The sequence below is a fragment of the Neoarthrinium moseri genome (genome assembly GCF_022829205.1).
Source record: "Neoarthrinium moseri strain CBS 164.80 chromosome Unknown scaffold93_Wmoseri_CBS_16480, whole genome shotgun sequence".
Taxonomy (NCBI): Eukaryota; Fungi; Ascomycota; class Sordariomycetes; order Amphisphaeriales; family Apiosporaceae; genus Neoarthrinium; species Neoarthrinium moseri.
The window spans coordinates 17,421-35,645 of NW_026055207.1; the positions used below are offsets into that span (position 1 = coordinate 17,421).

The 18,225-nt window shown below is 54.9% G+C and overlaps 6 protein-coding genes across 6 annotated transcripts; 3 read left to right on the top strand and 3 right to left on the bottom strand.

The window, feature by feature from the left end:
- Positions 1–1,479: 1,479 nt before the first annotated feature.
- JN550_012717 (uncharacterized protein) lies at positions 1,480–2,664 on the top strand (the record flags this gene model as incomplete). Its single annotated transcript, XM_049311223.1, has 1 exon — positions 1,480–2,664. The coding sequence occupies one exon, from the start codon at positions 1,480–1,482 to the stop codon at positions 2,662–2,664; it is 1,185 nt and encodes a 394-aa protein (XP_049165284.1).
- A 256-nt stretch (positions 2,665–2,920) lies between these two features.
- JN550_012718 (uncharacterized protein) lies at positions 2,921–4,182 on the bottom strand (the record flags this gene model as incomplete). Its single annotated transcript, XM_049311224.1, has 2 exons — positions 2,921–3,823; positions 3,913–4,182. The coding sequence occupies 2 exons, from the start codon at positions 4,180–4,182 to the stop codon at positions 2,921–2,923; spliced, it is 1,173 nt and encodes a 390-aa protein (XP_049165285.1).
- Positions 4,183–5,737: 1,555 nt separating this feature from the next.
- On the bottom strand, positions 5,738–7,472 carry JN550_012719 (uncharacterized protein; the record flags this gene model as incomplete). Its single annotated transcript, XM_049311225.1, has 2 exons — positions 5,738–7,102; positions 7,164–7,472. The coding sequence occupies 2 exons, from the start codon at positions 7,470–7,472 to the stop codon at positions 5,738–5,740; spliced, it is 1,674 nt and encodes a 557-aa protein (XP_049165286.1).
- Positions 7,473–9,329: 1,857 nt separating this feature from the next.
- On the top strand, positions 9,330–9,860 carry JN550_012720 (uncharacterized protein; the record flags this gene model as incomplete). Its single annotated transcript, XM_049311226.1, has 3 exons — positions 9,330–9,546; positions 9,616–9,700; positions 9,830–9,860. The coding sequence occupies 3 exons, from the start codon at positions 9,330–9,332 to the stop codon at positions 9,858–9,860; spliced, it is 333 nt and encodes a 110-aa protein (XP_049165287.1).
- Positions 9,861–12,121: 2,261 nt separating this feature from the next.
- JN550_012721 (uncharacterized protein) lies at positions 12,122–14,515 on the bottom strand (the record flags this gene model as incomplete). Its single annotated transcript, XM_049311227.1, has 1 exon — positions 12,122–14,515. The coding sequence occupies one exon, from the start codon at positions 14,513–14,515 to the stop codon at positions 12,122–12,124; it is 2,394 nt and encodes a 797-aa protein (XP_049165288.1).
- An 860-nt stretch (positions 14,516–15,375) lies between these two features.
- JN550_012722 (uncharacterized protein) lies at positions 15,376–16,582 on the top strand (the record flags this gene model as incomplete). Its single annotated transcript, XM_049311229.1, has 5 exons — positions 15,376–15,405; positions 15,494–15,552; positions 15,612–15,755; positions 15,906–16,288; positions 16,353–16,582. The coding sequence occupies 5 exons, from the start codon at positions 15,376–15,378 to the stop codon at positions 16,580–16,582; spliced, it is 846 nt and encodes a 281-aa protein (XP_049165289.1).
- Between the last annotated feature and the right edge of the window lie 1,643 nt (positions 16,583–18,225).

The window sequence follows — 18,225 nt, forward strand, 5'->3', positions numbered from 1 at the left end:
AGAAAACGCCGTTCTCTTTGGATCTGGTCACTGCGACCAAATACAGTTCAAATATGCTTGCTCTACGCCAGCATAATAGTGATGTCCTACGAGCTCTGGTTCTTAAATGTCACGTTCAAACATGAAGTCTTATGTGAGGCCATGGTTCTGGCCGATGCAGGCCAAGATGTTCCCGGCATCACGGATTTATAATACTCGTACCTCCTTCGATACGCGTCTTTGGTCACAGCTTTGGCTTGACGGTGCTCGTCTCGACTTTGTCGTCGCTTGTGGACTTTTGAAGACACCGATCTCATACCCTTTTACTCTGTTATCCATCTGGTGATAGATTCGTTCATTCCAAGAATAAATGACTTTTTGGCTGCATTTTCCCCCTTTGTCCCACAATATGGTCTATGACAGACTGTCTACGTACGGTCTGTATGGCAGGTAGTTGAGCTGCTGGATACATGCCATCTTCCTAACTCGTCAAACGCCAGGCTTGTGTCAAATTTAGGATTAGGAAGCTCGGAGGCCACCTGGAGCTAGGGAGTGTTGAAATCCCTTGAGGAAGCCAAAGACACTAGGTCGGAGCTACATACTATCATGCATCATGGCACGCCTCGTGAACCATGGAAGTATATGAGTATACAGAGGCACCCCATATTAACTATAGCCCTATGAATTGCAACTTATGGTAACAGCCATAGCACTCCCATCATTTGTAGCAACGAGAGTGGCACCTGTGGATATCCCGAGAAACATTTAGGAGCTTCGGTTTGACAAGACGCACGGTGAAAACTCGAAAAAGCTGCCATGGCATCTCGTGGATTTCCTACCGAAGACAATATGACGAAAGTACGTAGATGTATCTCAGGTTCAGCGCCATGTGGAGAATTCGGGGTCGAGATCCTTATCCCTGCATGATGTAACTATGTACCTGGGGATCAGCGCCTCCACGCCCGACAGCTGTGACATTTTGGCCGGATGTTGAAACAGGGCGTTCACAGAATCCAAGCGCCAGGCCGAGATAGATTCATATACTCAGTTGCCCCCAGGAGACAATTCATGGTCCAGAGAAGAGTCTCCAGACCGAAAATCACAGGAGTTTATTTCAACTCAGGCCTATTGGCGTCTAGGCCCGGCGCTATATTTATTAGTGGCGCGGCTGTCGGTCGTGTTACAGCTTCTGTTAAGCTAGACTACGTACCAACAGGCTGACCTCATCGAATCCTACTGATGCAAGCAACAACCTGCCCCTTTGCCTGAAAGCTGGAAACGTCTCCTTGACATGTACTCATCTCCATAGCTTCTTCTCATCACCGTGACAATGGAGAGGTAACGAATCGAAAGAACAAAGCCAACCACAAAACGCACAATCGAGTTGTCATCGGCGCTCGCTCTGCACTGAAGCTCGCCGTCCGATCCGCGAGCCTCCCCCGGCTCCCGACCAGTCCAACAACTCCCCCCAGAAGGCGACAGACCCTCCGTCCCATCGCCATGCCCGCCGACTACCACTCGACAGCGCAGGCGCTGGCGCTCCCCATCTCGCCGGTCGGCACGTCGTCGCCGTCGCCGAGCTCGACCCCGGGGCCCCGGCCGCCGTGGGTGCGCGACCGGCCGTCGACCAACGCGCGGCGGCTGTCGACTCCGTACTCGCGGTCGGCGTCGTCGGGCTCGCTGCCGCTGGGCGCGCGGATCCTGCGGACGTCGGCCGACGTCGCCAACACGGTGCTGCGCGTGTTCCTGCGCCTGACGCCGCTGCAGCGCGCGCTGGCCGTGGGCGCGGGCCTGGCGGGCCTCGTGCTGCTGGTCGTGTTCCTGGTCTACTCGCACGGCATCTTCGCGGCGCTGGAGCCCATCGCCAAGGGCTGGCGCGACCTGCCGGGCGGCTGGGTCCTCGTGTGGCTCATGACGTTCGCCACGGCGTTCCCGCCCATGATCGGCTACAGCACCTGCATCACGATCGCGGGCTTCGTCTTCGGTTTCCCCGGCGGCTGGCCCATCGTGGCGACGGCGACCGTGGCCGGGTCCGGCGTTGCCTTCCTCACCAGCCGCACCGTCTTCTCCAAGTACGTCCACGCCCTGGTCGGCACGGACAAGCGCTTCGTGGCCCTGGGCCACGTACTGCGACACGACGGCCTGCTGGTCCTGGCCGGAATCCGGTTCTGCCCCCTACCGTACAGTCTGAGCAACGGGTTCCTGGCCACCATCCCTAACATCAGCCCCGTGAGCTTTGCCCTGGCCACGGCGTTGGCGACGCCCAAGCTGCTGGTCCACGTCTTCATCGGCAGCAGGCTCGCGGAGCTGGCGGAGAGGGGAGACGAGATGACGGCCGGAGACAAAGCGATTAACTATATCAGCATGTTGCTGGGGGCTCTCCTGGGCATGGCCATCGGCCTCGTCATCTACAAGAGGACGATGGCGAGAGCCAGCGAGCTAGCCAGGGAGGAGGCAGCCGAGAATGGGGGCATGCTCGGTCCGGACGACGAGGTGGACTACGAGGATCTCGAGGAGGGCGTCCTGAACCGCAGCCCATCGCGGCAGGCGGAAGCCGACGCGGCGGCGTTGATGGATGATGATGACATATCGCTGTGGGAAACAGATGGCATTGACGACGGGTACAGAGACGAGGATGAGCTAGCAGATCTGCAGGACAACGGTGCTAAGAAGTCTGCGACATAATTCATACGGGCTTACCATAGACAGCGGCGTTTCTGGGATTAGATGTCATTTTTGCTCTGGCTTAGGGAATATACAGTGACATTAGATCTCATCAACGCAAAACTCACAAGGTGATGCAGCACGTGAATGTGTTATAGGACTGGAACCGATTCTTTAGGTTTAGAGCACTACTTTGGCTGGATATCATCTCCAAACAGCGCCGGGGGCATCTCGTTTAAGTCAAGGGAAGCTTCTCTGTGTCTGTGTTTCACGTCGTCTAGGCTTTCTTCTCTGCCTTAGTCTTGTCCTTGTCTTCCTCTTCGTCTTCCTCCTCATCGTCGTCCTCATCCTCATCGTCGTCCTCATCCTCATCATCGTCCTCGTCCTCATCGTTCTCATCATCTTCATCCTCTTCGATAGTCTCCTCCGGGATAGTCTCGGCCTTCTCAATGGCGGCAATCTCCTCGGCCGAGGCAAGCGATATGCTCGACCCGCGGTGCTCCCGGATGGGCAGGTCCACGGTGCCCTCGCCCGGCTTCCAGGTGCTAGACGTGGGGCTCTGCAGTACGTTGCGGAGGTGGTCCTCCTGCGAGCTCGTGTTCCACGCGCCCGAAGTGGGCGACTGCAAGCCCGCCGACCCGGCCACCTTGCCAGGCTCGGGAGGAGATATCGCCGGGCCCGTGGAGCTGGCGCTGGACTCTGCTGTCTTGAGCGGCGCCGGTGTAGCGTCTGCGTCGGCCTCCTTCTTCTCAGCCTCGACCGCGGGCTGCTTCTTCTCGCTATCGTCCTCCTTGGCGTCCTCCTTGCCCTTTGTCCCGTGGACCTTCGCTCTAAGACTGTCCAGGCGGACCTGCTTGGCCTTCTGTGCCGCCTCCTCGGCGATGCTCTTAATAGGGGCCGCGGCGGCGGCAGCGGCCGAGGCGGTGCCGGCCTTCTTGGGCTCGTCGGCGGATTTGGCTGCGGACTCCTTCTTCTCCGGCATGGGTGGTGCCGCGGGGATGGGCTTGGGTGCGCCCGAAGAGGATGCTGCCGCCGGCGAGGCTTTGGAGTGCTGGACTCGTCTCAGGGGGTTCGGGAGCTGGGGCGCACCCTTGGCCGGGATGGTGAACTCGTCGTAGTAGATCTTGACGTGCTGCTTGAGCTCGCCGTACTCGTTCCACTCCTCGATCTCGACAATATCCTGGGACTCGAGCGTTAGCGCAGGCCCCCGAGGACGCGGTGGCACCGTCGTCGTGAGACCACGGCCGAGGGGTTCGCAAGACGACTTACACCGAGCACCATGCCCATCTGGACCAGGCCAGGGAGCTTCCTCATGCGGCCATTCTCGTCCTTACCGGCGCGCCGACCCCAGAGCATGCGCGCCTTCTCATCGGTGGCGATGTCGAGGGCCTTGAAGGGCACGCGGTTGGCCTTGAGGATGGTCTCCAGCCGCGAGGTGGCAGTGACGATGTGGGAAGAGCCGGCTGTAAGCGACGTGTATATGTACAGCGCCGGGTCGGTCGAGTACGACTGCTTCGCAGGAGCTTTTGCTTCCGCCATGATTTGGTAACGGATTGTGTAGGTAGAGGGCGTCGCGCGCAAATCACAAGGCTAACTTTCGAGAAATGGTATTCGAGACCTCTCTCATCTCCTCTCCGGCGCGGGTCGAGGGTTTGGTTGGGACAAAGGATTCGAGGCTGCGGATGAGCGAGACAAACCCCCCCGGATCTACAGTCTGTTTCATGTGCTAAGGGGAGTAGCGAAGCGGATGGGGATGGGGGATGGGGGATGGGGGATGGAACCACGTCAAGGCCTCGCTTTAGCGCCAGCCCACTCCCCAGGTATGAAGCAGAAAAGGCCACACCTATGCCTAAGCCGTTCCAGGTCCAGATCAGGTTCGCGGGCGCCGCTCTACGGAATGTCACAAATTAATATTCTCGAAACATTCACCTGGGACTAAGAGGCTGTTTACGACGCCAGGTGACTCGGCTGCCCACCTGCACGATGAATAGGGGTCCTTGATGAGGGGTAGCTAGCTGCTGCCGTCTTCTCCCAGTACCCCGCCCTCCATCCTCGGCGGCGGTGCTGCAACTCGCCATAGTTTGCCAATAACTCACTCACTCCTTGGGGCGACGTCATCCACGCTCGACCTGGTTTATTATCCCAGAGCCCTACCGGAACCCTGGCCTGCCTGGCCCAAGGCTCACGGGGGTCAGTATGGATGCCGTTCACAGTCAGGGATGCGACAACGAGCTGCTGGAAAGGTGGGGGGAGGTGGACCCAAGCTCGATCGTGTCCACAGGTGACTATATCTTTAGACTTGAGAAATTGTATACCAGCAACAGCAATCATAGTTTGGTCAAGAAACAAACTTGCAGTTCGTGGAAACTCTCTTGACCGCATGCCCAGACTTGAGATCCTCTACAGTTTGGTGCTAGAAGCTGTGCTGGAAGGCGCTCAGTCTCCCTGCTGAAGGGGATTATATACCTAGCCAGGGTTATACGAGCGACCTCCGGTAGGAATCATTAAGCTCCAATAGCAATCCGTAAGACCATACAATGCTAGGAACTATAGCAAGTGCCAATTTCTTACAATGTTCGTGGCGAGGCATGTTTGTCAAAGTAACTCTATTATTGCATACAATGAAAGGATCAGTAGAGTAGCATACTGTTGCACTTCCAGTCGAGACAGGGGCTATTCACAGAACAACAAGCGAGTAAAACTCGTCAGGAGACAGTTTAACTCATTGACAACAAACAAGAGCCCGTTCAGTGACAGCCTTGGTATATCCATACTCCAACACAGGCCAAACAAGTCAGCGGATATCTGATCGCATGCTTCAACACAGACACTTTCCCCCCTCGCAGGCGCTCACAGAGGAGAACACGCAACACACAACACAGAACGGCATTTCAAAGGATGTTGACACTGTCCCGCACATTTGATCTCGAATTCGAAGAAATATGCTGGTCGTCCTGGGCTAGCCTTGGAGTGTGACTCGGAGCTCGTTAATCGTAGGCGGCATTACAGATGGTCGAGTAGTCGTAAAAAGTGCAAAGAAGTCTAGTAGATGCAGTGAACCTCAACGGAGCGTAGAGGGCTTGTGCGAATCCACCTAGAAATCCCAGTTGAAGCCTCCCGTCTTGGAAGCGCCTTGCTTCCGGCCCGGAGCAGGCTTCGCCGGCTGGTCGTCATCATCGCCATAAAGCCAGTCTCTGACGGTTCCTCGGGACCCGCCCATCCCGTCGCCACCAATGTGAATGCCACGTTCGCCGCCGCCCTTGGCCGCCGTTTCCTTGGGTCTCGTTGGCAGGTTCTCCTTCTGGGATGGAGACTCATCGGTGGCGGCCCAGTTGGCATCCATCATCTTGACAGCCTTCATACGATCCTGGGCGACTTGTCCCCTCTCTGGCATCTGGGATGGGGACTCGTCCGTCATGGCAAACTGGGCCCCGAAGGTCTTGCCGCGGTTCTTCAGGTTGGTGATGTTGCCGAGAGCTTGCTGGTCGGCGGCATCCTCAGAAGCCTCGCCTTCCTCGCGGTAGACGTTGTTCTTGTACAGACCGAGGCCAGTGTTGTGGGTTGCGCCCCGGGGCCGGCTTGGGCGCGGGTCAACCTGGGGTTCGCCGTCATCCACGAACTCAAAGTGTGCCTCGGCATCGCGGCGAGGCTTGACGGCAGCGGGCTTGCCATTGGGCCCATCTTCCACCACGTCGTCCTCGTTGCCCCAATGTCGCACATCCTGATGGCTCTTCTGGAGCGTCTTGCCCGGGCGAGCCTTGGCGGGAGTTGTGAAGTCCTCAAAGTTCCACTGGCTGCTGTGCTTGGTCTTCTTGGGGGTCGGATCGGCTGCCCTCGGGGCATCTTGTGGGTCGGATCCGTCTGCGAAGTCGAAGTGGTTGTACTTCTTGGGGTTTGGCCGATAGAACTTTTGAGAGTTGCCATTGCCAGGCGATTCCGGCTCATCGGGGACATCTTCTTCCCTATCAAACAGGCGGCTTGGCTGGTAGTTCTTGCCAGCACCAATCTTCGGAGCAATTGCCTTGCTGGGGGAGTCGGATCGATGACGGCCGGCGCTTGGAGAACCTGCCTCGCCAACAGGCTCATCACCCAAGATCTCGGCAAAGTCCCGCTGTCTCGGTCGCGCTCCTCCGGCCTTGGGGGAGATCACGGACGCCATAGCCTGCTGTTCGGTTTCCTCCCGGGGAGCGAAGAGAGACAGAGAGGCGTGGGGGTCGCGCATAGCATTGTTCGTGTTGGCCCGAACGCGAGCCGAGTTTCCGTCATCCTTGGCAGGGATGATATTGTCGCCAGCCTTGAGGCTGGATTCGATCATCTTGATCTGGTCCTTGGCGTCGCGGATGGGCCAGTTGCGGCCGGATTTGCCGATGATGTCGAGCTGCTTGAGAAGCGAACCCTGATCCCAGGTCTGGCGCATCTGCGAGATCTTGCCTTCGGCATTGAAGGTGACGATGTGCGTCTATGCAACGGCAGTATGAGCAGGGGTGTATTACAGACAATAAGAGCTAGATCGGACTTACAACGGGCAGGTCGACGGTGTGGTCAGCCAAGAAGTTGTCGTCCAGGCCGGGCAGGTAGGAGCCGCCGCTGGTCACAAACTCCAGCACGGTATGGACTTCAATCGCGACAGCATTCTGGCCCTCGATCACGGTCAAGAACTCCTGCTTCTTCTTCTTGATCTGGTTCTGCTGAGTGTTCAGGTGCTTGATGATGTCGGCAGCGCCTCGGAAGGTCGTGGTGGTGGTGACATAGTGAAGCGCGGCGTCGCTCGCGAGGAGCGAAGGGTTGGGAGCAGCCAGGAACTGCTTGTAAACGTCGGGAAGGGCCATGCTGGTGACACGGGAGACAGTAGCGTCTCAGGGACTGGGATCGTACAGAGCCGCGGTGACCAGGTAGGTTTTTGAGTTGGCGCGGCGCGCGTGGGCTTTTTGGTGTGGGCGAGCGCAAACGGGATTGACGAGTCGGTTCAGCGCGGCGGAACTACCTATGTAGAGGAAGCGTGTGGGAGAGGAGAGAGGGAAATCAGATACTGAGTGAATGAAGCCCGGACAGACAAGGTCGGCTCGGAGGGAGAAGGCAGATTGAAGGGGAAGCTGCCGTGGACGTTACGGTCGTCGGGTAATCTGGCCTGGGGAGGGAAAAAAATGAAGCACCTGTACCAGGCAGGAGGAGGTGGACGCCTTTTGTTTTCTGTTCAGACGGCGGGACCCATGCACGAGAGGATCGCTCCGGGACCTGGATCATGGATGCTGGGGTCGTGGCATGGATGGGGGGTGGGCGTTGGCACCGGTCGGGAAGTCCGGGGTCTTCTCCCATAATAACAATAATAAACATCAGCCATGCCATGGACGGCTATTTCATATCTGCATCAAGATGCAGGCCGTCATGATTCGACCCAGCCCCGACAGTCATCCTCCGCGTTGTGTCCCCCCAGCGAATGGCTGCATCCTCTGGTGGTCAAACAGCGACGCGCCGGGACGCGTTCGACCACGAAGCTACTGTGGATGGGTGTGAGAGTGCAGATTGCAATTCATGCATCGAACCTGCAGCGAACTATGTACCATAGCACATGCGCCGACGACTGGGGACGCCCGGCTGCTCCACCTCCCCAATCGACCTGCAGCTCTCACGCGGAGGAGGCCTACATAACTAGGTACAGAGTGACTTCGGATGAAATCCTCATGCAGTTACATCTCCCATCAACAAGACTGCTCGACGGTCCAGATTGTCGACCGCTCTACAGTATGACTAAGGAATGTACCCAAGAATGCGACAAGATATGAGGGGTTCGCTGCCCCGCGATGGTTCCAATCAACGCTATCGTGGCGCTGATCCCAAGATCCGCGGCGTGTCATAGCTCTTCACTGTCCTCCATGTGCGTTTCGTCCAGGACACCATCGGAATAGGGACAGCAAAGACTGCCAGACTTTGGAGGCTTCGTCCCCGGAGACTTCTCCAGCAATTGCACCTGGACAATCTTGGACCAGTCTTGCCAGGTCCCCAGGGTCCCTTCTGGGCACCCTTCGACGGCGCACATGTTCGTTCTGTCCGGAATTGAAAGGCTGGCCCTGACAGCCTTAGCGGGCGCCGTCGCAGCCACTAACCCCAGAATGGCCCAGCAGCCCATGCACAGCATCAGGGTATCGTTGGTTAGCCGTTTCATCTGAGACAAGGGTCCTCAAAAGGCACTAAAAGAACATGGATCTTCATGCCAGGCTTGGCAGCCTATACGGTAATACTACTAGTAGACTTGGATCCTTTATTCGGGCAGACTGATCACTTGACAAACCACACAACCACACCACAGCGTGATATGTGAAAAAAGGGAGAGAGTAGATGCCGTTGTCACACATTGGATTATGGGGTGTGAGTGTGGCAATCGGGTTTAATGGTATCATGTCGTGCAACAAAGACCATCATGGCAAAGTCAGGTTTGCGACTTCGTTACAGGTCCTTTATACACCCTAAATTGGCATTGTAGAGTCCAAGCCAAGAGACAAGGCCGTACAGAAAACAACGTCCTTGTTGAATGTCAAGCTGGTTGAGCACGCGCGTCAAGCATCGGTCTTTATAGGGGCTTGCCTTCCCCCGCGACGGACATTATACTGACTCTACATCCAAGTCCCACAACCCGTGACTGACTTCCTTCCAGATATGTCCAACGCCTAGGTAGATCACCAGAAACCATGTCGCCCGCCACCAGCAAGAAGAAGTTCAGCACCATTGCCCAGACCCGCCTCAAGGCGAAGCTCGAAGCTGAGGAAAAACAAGCCCCCGTCGTCCTCCAACGCATCGGCTCGTGCACCCTCATGGCCTCGGGGGCTACACGTGCCCACGTCCTCACGAAGACGTCCCCCAAGGATGAACGGGATGTAATGTCCTACTCTGGCGCATCACGGAAAGGTAAGCCTCGACGAGGGAGGAAGGGTACAAAAAAAAGCGGTAAGTAAGCGGGGTTGCGGATATTCTCAGATATGATCCGATTGGGTTCGCCGGTGCCGTTTACCGGTCAGGCAAGAGGAATAAAGCAAGATCTACAGAGTAAGTATGCGCAACGGTGAGTTTGATTCAATAGATTGAGCAGCTTGGTGTAGTTAGATCTCACGTGAGGATAAAAGTATGACAGCTAATTGTATGCAAGTTGTATTTGTTTCAATGAGTCCCTTCTGCTGATTTCTTTCAACAGTTCTTTTCTTGCAGCGAACATGTTCTTCTAAAGCTGGCGTTGCAAGACCAAATATGCTGCCAATCCACGGGATTCATTCCGGTACATATGTGAAGAAACACCGCCACCAGTGGATTTTACTTTTATTGCCAATGATCGAAAGCATATAACAGAGGCCCGACAGCCGGATGCACTCCAGACGCTGTCCCAGAACCACAATGTGACGGTGGTAATAATTCAAATGCCTTTGAACATCTAGAAGGTCTGAGCTCGTCACACTACAAAGAAGAGAGAGAGTGAGATACAGGAGAGATGGTTTCGAGCAAGCCAAGCAGGTTTCTGGGTAACAAGAGCGGGCTGCCTTGGCAACGTATGACATGTCTTCCAGTTATAATTGCTTGACCACCTAATCGGGCGAGGTGCAGCTTTGTCCTTTATATAGGCCTTGACACATCACTATGCGATAGATATTCCTCCGTGCAGTGCTGGCCTCCGGGGACAGTAACCTTCCAAAACCCGCATCCGGATACCCATAATAAGCTTCCCTAATAGGGCGGTAGCGTTTGCGCCCATGAAAGCGACTTTCTGGCAATTCCGATCCAAGAAGTTGCTTGACTAGTACGGGAAGAACCAAAAACAAAGCAAAACTAAACATAAATGCTCGCCCTGTATCCAGCTTGTTTGAGCGCGTACGTTCTTCCGTTGTCCAGATATTGCTCCCGATGATCCCAACCGGCAACCACCAGTGTCCGACCACGATCGATTGCATCCGTGGACGGCTGCCGTGAGGGATCTCGCTGGGGAAAGTGTTCCTATCTTTTTACCAGGTCTTGACTTGCAGAGTTCGCTTGTTCTATTTAGCTTCAAAGTCTTGTACAACCGGACTACACCACGGAGTAGACGCCAGCCTAACCTAACCCAACCTCAACAGCTACAGTGTTGCTTCTGGCGTAAAGTTCTCGACGACTCAAGTCACCCACGGAGTAGAAAGTCATTCCAGTATCGCAACGCCTGCCCTAGGGTCGGTTCTGCGGTGAGACTGGTACAAGAGCCCCCAACGCAGCAACCATATAGCGGATTTTAATCCGCTCACAACCAACCGCAAACCTAGCGCCCGCCACACAACGCGTTAAATCAAGACCTTGCCCTTTGATCCGCCAGTAGAAGCCGTTCTCTCTTCTCCTACCAAACAACCAGGAAAAGGCGTTCCTAACACTCGGCGTCAGTCTTCTGAACGCGAGCATCTATGTCCTGGACATGGTCGGTGCGGCATGTACCGATATCGAATCACTCCTACTCTGGACATTCGGATGTTCCAGTACGACCACTTTTCGCATTTTTCCCACCTTCCCCAACGAAACAGTCCTTCCTGGCTGCCGCTACTTTCTCGCAGAGGAAGGGCGTACCTGTAGGCTGTCGGCTTTGGTACTGCTGGCGCTAGTGCCATATCTAGTCCACACAGAAAGCCGTTCGAGCTTCCGAGGGCCTGTGGGTAGATTGGTTCGTCCCTTGACGAGGAGGAGCCGGTCTGCCGCCTATGCGTTTATGCTGGCTCGGGTGTGGCTACTCCTTTCGGCGTGGAATGCGGTGCTGATTCACTATCTGCGAAACGGAAGCCTTCATATTTTGATCAGCACTATTCCTTTCCTTTCACTTCTCCTGTAGCGAGTGTTCTGTGGTGGGAAATGACTATGGTGTCATACCATAAGGGCTTCTTGATGCTCAGAGGGCCAGGGACAATAAAGGCGGGGTCTCTAGGCTTGTACGCACATGGAAACTCTTTCTCTGAGGAGGCAAAGTTGAGGGCTACTGTAAAGAGGAGCTTGAGTCTAGGCTATATAACCTAGCTTGGTAGTGTGAACAAGTTGAGTTCCATACTTGTCAATACGGTAACGAGACCAAAACGACCCAGTAAGAGTCAGGGTCTGCGAACATTGCCTCACTTCTAGGCTAGTAGTATGTGAGAAGCATTGCCAACTCTGGTAATAAGTCATCGTACCAACAGTAAAACAGATATCATGCATCAACATGCAAGACATCGAATTTCAGACCATGTTTTCACTAGCTATCTATGTGTGTGATCATAGGATACTCTAGGCAGGGTGGAGATTATGATATACAGTTTTAACGCCTTCGGCTGATATCTAAGTGAGCGGCGTCTCTTATATACAATTTAACGCACTTTTATACATTGTCATACATTTCGTATCCGATGAACGCCTTTCACCCACGGCCCAAGCCTAAGTCCGTTCTTTGAAAACTCCCCCAATGCAGTATACTTTTTGATACAAAACGCCCGTTAGTGAATTCATTTTATGCAGACGCAGACTCTTCCAAAAACACTTCAAGTCCCGAGTTGTCTTCCTTGATCCTCACACCGGCTTTATCACCACGCTTGATCTGCCCACGAATGATCTTGTCCGCAAGCCCGTTACCGATCTCGGTCGTGATCAGACGGTTCAGGGGCCTCGCGCCGAACTTGGGGTCGTACCCGCGCTCCGCAAGCCAGTCGCGCACTTTGCCATCGACATCAAGCGTGATGCGACGGTCATCGAGCCGGGCTTGGAGCTCCTTCAGCCTGATATCCACGATGTCCCTCAGGGCCGACAACGCGAGCCGCTTGAAGACGATGAAGGAATCGATGCGGTTCAAGAACTCTGGAGGGTAGTTTGCCGCAACGACGTCCATGACGGCTTTGCGCACGTCGGGATCGATCTCGCCGTCTGGTGTCTCTGTGTACGGGATGGAGGGATTGGCGCCCACCAGAATGTCGGCACCCAGGTTGGACGTGAGCACGATTATGGTGTTGCGGAAGTCCACCTTGTGGCCTTGCGCATCGGTAAGGTAACCTTCGTCAAGTACCTGTAGAAGCAGGGCTGAGATATCTCGGTGTGCCTTCTCGAACTCGTCAAAGAGAAGGACGGCGTAAGGCTTTCGCCTGACGGCTTCCGTGAGTTGGCCTGCATCGTCATAGCCGACGTAGCCAGAAGGCGCGCCGATGAGTCTTGATATGGTGTGCTTCTCTTGAAACTCACTCATGTCGAAACGAACCACAGCTTGCTCGGTCGAGAAAAGGAAGTTGGCCAGCTTCTTACAAAGTTCAGTCTTACCGACACCCGTGGGGCCAAGGAAGAAGAATGATGCGAGAGGGCGATTGTCACCGCTCAACCCAGCTCGCTGCATGCGGACAGCATCGGCAACAGCCTTCAGGGCTTCATCCTGGCCTCGGACAGATTCGCGCAGCTTGTCTTCCATATGGATCAGTTTCTCAATATGGCCCGATGTAAGTTTTGTGACAGGAATGCCGGTAATTCTCGAAACGACATTGGCGATGTCATCGGCCGTGACGGAGTCGTGAATCAAGGTCCCTTCGCCGTTGGTAGCCGTGGTTTCCTCTCCCTCTTTGGGTAGTTTCTGTTCCAAGCCGGGAATGACGCCAAACCGCAGCTCGGAAGCGCGGCCAAAGTTGCCCTCTCTCTGTGCTTGGTCGAGCTCAACACGTGCCTTGTCAAGATCCTCCTGGACCTTCTTGAGGGCGTCGATTTCCCCCCGTTCCTTCTCCCATCGCTCCGAGAGGGTCTTTTGCTCGTCTTCCAATCTCTTCAGGTCCGCCTCGAGCTTCTCGCGACGCTCGCGACTGGCCACGTCCTTCTCTTTTCTTAAACTCTCCAGCTCAATCTGGATGGTCATGATCTTCTGATCCAGCCGCATGATGTCCTCGGGTTTGCTTTCTTGCTGCAGCCTAAGAGAGCTTGCAGCCTCATCCATCAGGTCGATGGCCTTGTCGGGGAGAAAGCGGTCGGTGATGTACCTGTTTGAGTAGGTCGCAGCAGCCACAAGCGCGCCGTCGGTGATGCGGACTCCATGGTGGACCTCATACTTGTCCTTGATACCTCGGAGGATACTGATGGTGTCCTCGACCGTGGGCTCGTTGACCAGGATGGGCTGGAAACGCCTCGCCAGGGCAACATCCTTCTCAATCAGGCGGTATTCGGCAAGGGTCGTGGCACCACAGCACTGGAGCTCTCCTCTGGACAAGGCAGGCTTGAGAAGATTGGACGCGTCGATGGAGCCTTCGGCCTTGCCCAAGCCCAGCAGGGTATGCAGCTCGTCGATGAAGAGGATGACCTCGCCATGAGCTTGCTGCACCTCGGTCAAGACCTTCTTTAGGCGTTCTTCGAAATCCCCCCTGAACTTTGCGCCAGCAATCAGCGAGCCGAGGTCGAGGGAGACGACCCTCTTGTTCTTGATGCTCTCCGGAACGTCGCCTCGCACGATGCGCAATGCCAGGCCCTCGAGGACGGCAGTCTTGCCGGTGCCAGCATTTCCGATCAGGACGGGGTTGTTCTTGGTCCTCCGCGACAAGACCTGGATTGTGCGCTGGATCTCGGCGTCTCGGCCAATGACGGGATCAAGCTTGCCGTCCTTGGCTTTGGCGGTGAGGTCGATACCGAACTGTTCCAAAGCCGGCTTCTCAGGCTCGCCGCCGAGGTTCATGCGGTGGGTGCCTCCGGGAGGATGTGGTCTACCGTTCGCATACGACCTTGTCGGAGTTGTCGGTAGGGTTGTTTGTGACACAAGCTTTGTCGAACCGAGCAACGCTGCTCTGGAGAATGTGGAGGGCCGGGTATTCAAACGCGCAATGCTTCGAGAGGAAGCATCGGCGACCCGGCGCGAAGAGGCGAGGAGTTGCCTCCGGGTGAACATGATGTAGGACGGGATGGAGCGATGAATCAATCAGAAGTTACTTGGAGACTTCTCTGGGGTCTGCGAAGCATCGCAAAAGGAGAGAGAGGAGAAATAGGAGAGTGTTCAAACCTAGGGGTTTCAAGTATCCACGGCCAGAGACTAATGGGAGGTCGCGGGGATCCTACCGGGTTCGAGCAGTCTAGTGATGCTTCGAGCCTCTTCCAGAATACGCGACTGAGGTCATCGCCAGAAAGGAAGGTCTTATCTTATCGGGCAAGCTCCAGTGTGCTGTATGCAGCCCGTAGCCCCAAAGCAGCTAGAGGTGGTGTGGCTGGTAGCTTGACTTAGCCGTGGCTTGTTGGAGCCAGCAGCGGACGCCACTTGAGGGACCCGCTGAGAGCAGGAGAGCAGGAGAGCAGAGACGGAAGCCCGACCTCAGCGAGAGAATGGTGCCCAATCGCCCAATCACCTGTTTAATTTTCTTCACACTCTCTTCACCTTTCCCCCCTCCTCTCTGGGCCCCATCCAGCCAGCCAGCCAGCTAGCCAGCCCGCCCGCCAGCTCCAGCGGAGGCGGTACCACCCCTTCGGCGTGACTCTCCCCCCCTCTGACTGGCCTGAAATGGCTCGAGCGGCCCAAGGCGCCGTCGCGCCCCCCCCATTTCCATTTCCATTTTCATTTTCCTAGGGTCTCTTTGGCCGCTCTGTGCTCAAAAATTTGAACCTGGGCCGTCCTCATTTGAAAAATACCCCGCCAACAGAAAAGGTCGACCGTCAACACCGTGTCCCACGGACTCTCTTCTTCCCATTCATACCTGCTAATCTCGATACCCTGCCCAAAAACTTTTCTTCCTCATTTCCCACATCCTCACCGCAGCCATGGGTTTCCTCGATGTCCTCACTGACGGCGTACGTACTTAAGAAAGGCCCTGCCTCGCCCGCAACGCCTTGCTTTCTCTTCCTTTCCTTGGGCAATCCTCGACTGACTCCTCTCAAGGGCCTCGCCGTGCTGAACAGCTGGCTCGAGACTCGCTCCTACATCATCGCCGCGCCTGCGTAAGTGCCTCTGCCTCTGCCTCTACCTCCTCTCGTCTCCTCCTCCTCCATGATAGTAGGAACACGGGCGCCGTCACCCTTCTCGAGTATGACTTGCCATCTGCTCTTGGTGCCGCGGTGCAATCTTCGTGCCTACGCCCCCTGCCCCAACCCCATACAAAGCCCAACCTTCTACTGGTTTCTTTCCATGATGAGAACAATTGGTCCGTGTTTCCGAGCAGCTTAAGACCCTGCACATGGCGACAGTACAATAGCACTCTGTGCAACTCTGATTCAAAAACCCCCCTTCAAACCGTCTTGCCTGCTCAGTCTCTCTCTCTCTCTCGCGACTTTGCGCTGACCGTTTCATCTAGCTACGCTCCCACCCAGGCCGACGTTGCTACTTTCAAGGCCCTCAAGTCGTCCCCTGACGCCGCCAAGTACCCCCACGCCGCAAGATGGTACAAGCACATTGCCACCTTCGAGGATGAGTTCGCCACTCTCTCCGGCGATGCCTCTAAGCCCTACACCGCCTACGGCCCTGACAAGGCTGAGGCTACCCTGAACCCCGCCAAGGCACCGGCCAAGGACGAGGACGAGGACGATGCCGAGGGTCTCTTCGACAGCGACTCCGAGGAGGAGGACGCCGAGGCCGTCAAGGCCCGTGAGGAGCGCCTGAAGGCATACAGGGACAAGAAGGCCGCCAAGCCCAAGCCCGTTGCCAAGTCCATTGTCACCATGGACGTCAAGCCCTGGGGTAGGTTCATTTATTGCTCACCACTTGCGACTTCACAGGCTCCAGAACTAACAGACTTGAATAGATGACGAGACTGACATGGTGGCCCTTGAGGCCGCTGTGCGCGGTATTGAGAAGGAGGGTTTGGTCTGGGGTGGCTCCAAGCTGGTCGCCGTCGGTTTCGGTATCAAGAAGCTCCAGATCAACTTGGTCGTCGAGGACGAGAAGGTCTCCACCGACGAGCTCCAGGAGCAGATCCAGGACTTCGAGGACTACGTCCAGTCCACCGATATTGTTGCCATGCAGAAGTTGTAAGGTGTTGGCGCGATTCGATGGGGTATTGGTGAGGCGTGATATCTCACTCATTGCATGATGAACGATCCGAGAGATACGAAACCTGATTTGATGACCATGATGGGAGGGGGGAATGACCGTGATGTGATGTCTGGTTGACACAAAACAAAAACATGTGATGATACGTCATCAACCAACCATAGAATAGAGCCACGAAAAAGAGACAAAGTCCAAGTTGGCCACAACATCCAAGATTTCTACTTCATGTTCCAGCTCTTGCACAAGTGTACGCATAATCCAATAATGACTGTTCATGGTGTGGGCTGATGCCGGGATTCAGGTGAGGCTGACACATAACTGCATGTTACATTCATTCGAGAAGAACGCGGGCTTATAATTGAACAAAGATTTCGTTTTCGTGTCTGCTACTGTGGAGGCGGAGGGCTCGATGGCAATCAGCTGACACAAATCGGCATTAATACTACACGCCTATATAGCTAGATACCGGAGGATGAGCATGTCACTTTAACTTTATAGGAGCATGTAGCTAGGTGAAAAAATAAGGAATGACACGGACCAGATTTATAACACAAGAGAGCACAGCTTTGGAGCGAGTGTAACTCAATTATACGTGGTCTACCCTATTTTGCCATCCACCAACCTCTTCCACATCAATCTCCCCCTAAAAACCAAAGCACCTTAATCGGCTTTGTAGTTACCCAGGCGATGGTAGTAATTGCATTCCGAGACTCTCACTCCAATATTAGGGCCTGAATACACCCGTATCTTATCTCACCCTTTAGACGCCTTGCGGGGGGCCCTTGATGATGTCTAGCATCTCAGAGCGCCCTGAACTGGACCCTTTCGCGCGCCGGTGACAACGGTTGGGTTTGCGTTCCTCAGGTAGTTGGTGGCGATGGGTATGAGATTCATCCTCACTCTCTGTCAGTGTCCCCATTAAAGGGCTGACGAAGTCGTCTTTTGAAAGCTCCTCGAGTGACTTCTGGTCTTGCGCTAATTGCGTTATTGGCTGATCCGGTTCCTTAATATGGACACCAGTTTGGTCATCGTTGACGGCACCAGGGCCGCATATGGTGGGATAACATTCAGCTCTACTTTGAATCTCACTTGTGTCTGTATACGAGGAAGACGCTAAAGTCGTATTTCGTATATCCCTCTTTTGGCTTACACCAATTAAGCTTTCTGACGACATGAGTTCAATTTTTCGTGGTAATCGGGTTCTTGTAATGAATCACTAAGATTCGCGTTGCAAAGGACGAATGCTTTCTTAGTATCTTTGAACCGACTTTTAAGAGTAAGATTGGATGTTGATGAGGGTTTGGTTTACGTTGTCGACGCACGTTTGACCGCTTGATGTCAACTCGATATGGGAGCTGCTTATATACTTTTTTAGTCTTTGTAACTGAAGTAACCATGCCTTTGATGCTAATATAGCTAATAAAGACAGTCAGGACCACTCTTTGTACTATTAAGCCTTTGTTAAATAACATAGGCTTTGTGTTGCGGACTGGCTAGTGCAGGTGGTTGCTGTGGTGGGGGGCCAGGGATGGTCCACCCTAAACGCCATAGTTGTGGAGGGAGCTCTTCTTTCCTCTCTCTCCCAGCTGTAGTCTTCTTGCAATACTACAAGATTTGCAACAGTC